Genomic DNA, 5,867 nt, shown 5'->3' on the forward strand with positions numbered 1-5,867 from the left:
TAGCGTGTAGTTTAGCTTGGCAACTTTACCAGCTATTCTCACGTGTTCTAGTTTTACAATTGATAGCAGATTGCATGACATTAGATTGGTCCATCTGTCATTCCCTTTTCTTCCCTTGTCAAGCTGACAGGCTTGTCATAGGGCACTGCACTGTTTTGATGTTGTATGGGGTTTTGACGTTTCTTGGTCTTGTTGTTTTCAAAATTTCTTTAAGAGTGAAAGAGAAGGAGAGAACTTCATGCAGTGACCTATAGGTCGGCTCAGCCGTCACGGTATCGTGACCGACAGTGCTGCCAGAACCAACAGGTGGCTTTTTTTTTTTTTAAATCAAACAAGAAAAAAACGACACTTGACTGGGACGCCAACGAAGTACTGAGCGTACTTGTGCGTGAATGACGACATCCTTCCATGGGTGGCGACGGCTTGGATAGCGGGATTTCTTACGGGGTTGGTTTCGACTATATTCTAAGTCTATGTCTATAGTTTAAGTCTACCCGACATATAGTGGATGTGTTTTTGAAAATGTTATGAAATACAACGACTTACATGACCGGGAGACCACTCGGACTCCCGACACGGTGCACTGTGGCACACTGCGATCGGAGGAAGGATGTCAGTTTCCTTCTTGCGTACTGGTCATCGGGCTGGTTGCCACCGTCATCGGACTGGTTCGGCAGCACGCAGATTTTGGAGATTCCCCGACGATATTCTCCGTCTTTCGTCCGCACATCGACGACGCGGATGCAGTTATCGTTTCCTCTGTAGATCTTGGTGATCCGTCTGATGCACCACTACAATGGGGGCAGATTTTCCTCCTTCACCAGCACCAGCGTACCGACCTGGTTGATGTCGCGCCGTTATGTCCAACGAGTGCGAAGTTGCAGCCCGGACAAATATTCGGACTGACATTGGGACCAGATTCTGCAGACCGAGCCCGTGCACTAGGGAGGGGTATTGGGAGTTAAACCCTCCCTATTGCCGATGTTCCGTACACCATTCGCCCCTCCGCCATTAGTCGAAATGAGGAAAAACCCCTCTCTTGTCGCCTTTTCTGTGCACAGGCCTGCTGCGGACGTACTCTTCGGTCTGCTGATATTTGTCCAGACGGTTGACCGGAATATCGCCTAGGCTTGGTTCCGGGATGGAGGGGAGCGTTAGCTGTGTCAGAGGACGACATTTTAGACAGCTTTCAATTTGGATTAAGATACTCCAAAATCTGTCCTGGTGAAGGGATTTTTTCCCACAGTTCGACACAAATGGGCTTTAGTGGCTTGACAGCCGCTTCCCAAAGCCCCCCGAAATTTGGGGGCCTGGGAGGGATGAACTTGAATGTTATCCCATCGTCCGAACAGCTACGGGAGACTTGGTCCTTGTGCTGTTGACTTCGAAAGAGACGGGCTAGCTCTTCAAGCTCCCGTTTAGCGCCTTGAAAGTTCAGTGCGTTATCGCACTCAAATCGCCACAAGGCGGCCATGAACGAGTTGGTGATCGGATCAGCTACACATTCCAGGTGAACAGCTTTTGTTGCAAGGCAGACAAACACCGGCATGTAGCATTTGGTGGCACGGCGAGTAGGACGATAGAAAAATGAGCCACAGTAGTCCACACCAGTGCGAACGAAAGAGAATGTGGGTTTACACCCACGTTCCGACGGTAGTTCTCCCATCAGCTGCTCTAAAACCTTGGGTTTACAGCGGAAGCATTTTGTGCAAGCGTGAACTACTCGGCGAGCCAAATTTCTGTAACAAAGCGGCCAGAAGTGTTCCCATACGACGGCGACCACCAGCTGCGGTCCGGCGTGGAAATGTTTCCGGTGGTAATAGAGCATTATCAGTTCTGCGTTCAGTTGGATTGCAGACTACTCAGCGCTGCCTACAAGATACTCTTTCACATTCTATGCCGCCGTCTATCACCGATTGCAAGAGAGTTCGTGGGGCAATATCGGGCTGGATTCATGGGTAAACGCGCTACAACGGACCAGATGTTCGCATTCCAGGTGTTGCATAAATGCCGTGAATACAACGTGTCCACACATCACTTGTTCATCGATTTCTGTTGGAGTAGTAGGCAATCAGCCGTTGCTCCCCTGAGACGTGCAGTTGCTAGGTACCCCTAGTAACGTACATTACCTGTTTGTGGAAATAAACAAACATATTCCTTCCGTATTCGCACTTCGTGCAGTTCAAACGCTCTTCAATAAACTTTCTGTTCCGTTATTTGTTCAACCTCGAGTTTCCTTTATGAAGTCCCCGTTTGTCCCTTAAAGAATTACAAATCGGCGTATAAAACAATCGATCGAGAACAGCAGAGAGATTATGGCAGGATCGCAGAGAGTGACGGCAAAGTGATGGTCTTTCGTGCTTGCTGTTTAACATTGCGTTAGAGGGTGTAATAAGGAGAGCGGGGATAAATACGAGTGGGACGATTTTCACGAAGTTCGTTCAACTGCTTGGTTTCGCTGATGAAATTGATATTATTGCTCGCACATTTGAGACAATGGCGGCAACGTACATCCGACTAGGGAGTGAAACCAGGCGAATCGGATTAGTCATTAATGTGACGAAGACAAAGTACATGATGGGAAAGGGATCCAGGGAGGAATCACCGCGCCCATCATCCCGAGTTTCTATCGACGGTGATGAAATCGATCGCCGACTACGACACCAGCAGAGAAATTCAGAGACGCATTGTGTAAGGAAATCGAGCTTACTTTGGACTCCACCAAACTCTACGATCGAACAAAGTTCGCCGTAACATGAAGTTAACTATCTACAAAACGCTGATTATACCGGTAGTCCTCTATGGGCACAAAGCATGGACCCTACGTGCAGAGGACCAACGCGCCCTTGGAGTTTACGAACGGAAGGTATTGCGTACCATCTACGGCGGAGTGCAGATGGAAGACGGGACTTGGAGAAGGCGAATGAATCACGAGCTGCATCAGCTGCTGAGAGGACCAACCATCGTTCACACCGTGATAATCGGGAGGCTACGGTGGATGGGTTACGTCATCAGGATGTCGGATAGCAACCCGATTAAAATGGTTCTCCAGAGTCATCCGACCGGTACAAGAAGACGTGGTGCGCAGCGAGCTAGGTGGGTCGACCTGCGGACCCTACGCAGTGTGCGGAACTGGAGGCACACAGCCACACGCAGAAAAATAACGCATGTTTAAAACAATAAAACGCATGGTTGATTGTCAAACTGAGAATTTACTTATTCCAAAGTTATATTTAATTGTTTTCATTTAGAGTATATCAACCGATTACCATCATTTCATATGTCAAAAATTTCATTTGTTCCAGCAAAATAAAAACCATAAACATGGTCCGAAAGCACTCACACATCTATAAAATGCTTACCCCAACATCGCCACAACGAAGAAGGTGCAGCAAATCCATCACGCCAACTTCCAAGTGCAGCTTTGTTCATCCACAAAAAGTTGATCGATTTCACCTTTTTTGTCTTTTTTTTGTCGTTCTCCTCCCCATCCGCTTACCGACGGTCTAAAATAGATTTCCGAGCTGCCACAATTGCTGCCGTCACGCCCGTTTGTTTTGTTGCATTGCTTCATGCCGCATTTTCATGGTTTTATAGCTCAGTGGCATAATCCTATGACTCAGCGGCATGGTTCTATGACTTGTAGTCATGTTATTTATCATGAAGCGGCATATTTTATGATTTCATAAATTTTTCGTCATGTTTTGGGTTCCGAATTTTTACCCGTGTAATAAGCGATACACATGTCCATCTCAATTTCGCTTTCGATTTCAAACCCTTTCTTTGATTGAACTGTGTCAATGAAAGCTCATAAAGAACTACCTGTGACAAACAACTTTCAATGCATACATAGGCATCATGTCAAATAATCAGAACATTAAAATGCACTCCATTTGTTTCGAGCTGCCCTTCATTATGGCCCGATTTATGCTTAATGACTTCACATTCAAAAGCTTGAGTCAATCTCATGGGGAGGAAAGGTTGAACCCATCATCGTGTTTGTTCCATTGCCTGTGTCGCTCACAGTTAGCTGATCCCTCATTCAGTGCAAAACTGTTTGTCATCGTCCTGCCCCTACCATTGGCTGAACTCATATACGTCAATGAGCTGGAATCGGTGGAAATTAATTGGAGCATGCAAAATTTCATTCATTACTCCTCTATGAACACGTTGATTACGGGCTGATGAATGAACCGACTATTAATAGACGTGGAATGCACCGAACCACGTTCGAGCGTTGATGAGACGGAATGTGGAAATATCCAGTTGACATTCGATGCTGTACTGAAAAATAATTGCATATTTCTAAGGAATTTTAAAATATCGCTAAGCAGCAGTAGTTCAGGATAACTACTCAGTCTGCGTAGTCAACATACATGCACGGGAAACCGAGAGCTGCTGAACAGAAAGTCACGAACCGAGCTCTGCGGTCGTAGTAATGTAATATTAACTTGATTGTACGTGGCATATTTTCCCATTCCGGAAGAAAACCCATCTTTTGCAAACTCTTCGTCGACCGGCGATTGTATCCTATAGTCCCAGCAGTCAGTAGCGTAGTGTTGGGTGGGTTCCCAGGCGAAACAAAGCAAAGCCCAATTAATTCTGATTTTGATCCCTCTCTACGACGCTGCCTCCGTCGAGACGGGAGACACGACACCTCTTCAGCAGGCAGCGAAAGCATTGCTGCCCCGTCAGCTTGGAGTTTTCCATTTTCTTCGTGTGTTTTACCTTTATCCTGGGTAAATAATGAAATGTCTGTGGCGAATCGTCTTCCCGCTCTTACCACTTCGTCTGATTACAGTGTTTGCTCTTGCACCTGGAGTCTGCACTAGTGGTTCTCAATTTGATCGATATTCTTTATTTATTTCGTTTCGAGGCACCATTTGATGCCATAGTGTCTCCGTAGAACGCAGTGAGCTCCCGATTCTTTATGAGTCGCCAATCATCGTTCTACACTACCAAAGATCGTTATCAGCACACAGTACTACTTCGGTTTGTGTGATCGAAAGGTGGAAGCAGCACTTCGACGAGCACCTGCATGGCGAAGAGAATGTAGGCACGGGGGATCAAGGCAGTGGAGGAAATGACTATGTTGGTGCAGCAGAGGACGGGAACGAATCAACTCTCACGCTGAGGGAAGTTAAGGATGCCATCCACCAGCTCAAAAACAACAACGCGGCCGGTAAGGACGGTATCGCAGCAGAACTCATCAAAATGGGCCTGGAAAGTTGGCCACCTGGCTGCACCGATTAGTAATCAAGATCTGGGAAATCGAACATGTACCGGAGGAGTAGAAGGAAGGGATGATCTGTCCCATCCACAAGAAAGGCGACAAGTTTTTTTTTATAATCTTTATTAGTATCTCAATCAATATTTACATTCTTCAACTTAATCTATGTGTTCTGTGTATTCTAACACACTATCATCCTAATTTGGTAAAATAAATTTAAGCTATTATTAATACTTAATAACATACAGTAAAACCTCCATGAGTCGATATTGAAAAAGAAGAAACATCGACTCATGGAAGTTCGACTGTATTACATTTCATTTGCTGTAGCAGTTAAGATTTTTTTGCAAGCTTTATTTTTCACCTGCGTGTCAGAAATACATTTTTTAACTTATCCTAACCCAAACCTAACTTAAACTAATTATACAAAGAACTAATGCAATGATTTTAGTTGACATCTGTTCCAATGTTTCAATATTAGAAATTTGATGCAACTCATTAGTGCTATACCAGGGAGGCAACTTCAGAATCATTTTCAAAATTTTATTTTGAATCCTCTGAAGTTGCTTCTTTCTGGTATTGCAACAGCTTGACCATATTGGGACAGCGTACAACATGGCCGGCCTGAAAATTTGTT

The 5,867-nt window shown here is 45.3% G+C and overlaps 1 protein-coding gene across 1 annotated transcript; it reads right to left on the minus strand.

Moving 5' to 3' along the window:
- Window positions 1-1,189: 1,189 nt before the first annotated feature.
- On the minus strand, window positions 1,190-1,828 carry LOC134289729 (uncharacterized). Its single transcript, XM_062856118.1, has one exon. It carries the CDS (start codon window positions 1,826-1,828, stop codon window positions 1,190-1,192), a length of 639 nt encoding a protein of 212 aa, XP_062712102.1.
- Between the last annotated feature and the right edge of the window lie 4,039 nt (window positions 1,829-5,867).

The sequence above is a fragment of the Aedes albopictus genome, chromosome 1, assembly GCF_035046485.1.
Source record: "Aedes albopictus strain Foshan chromosome 1, AalbF5, whole genome shotgun sequence".
NCBI classification, from domain to species: Eukaryota; Metazoa; Arthropoda; class Insecta; order Diptera; family Culicidae; genus Aedes; species Aedes albopictus.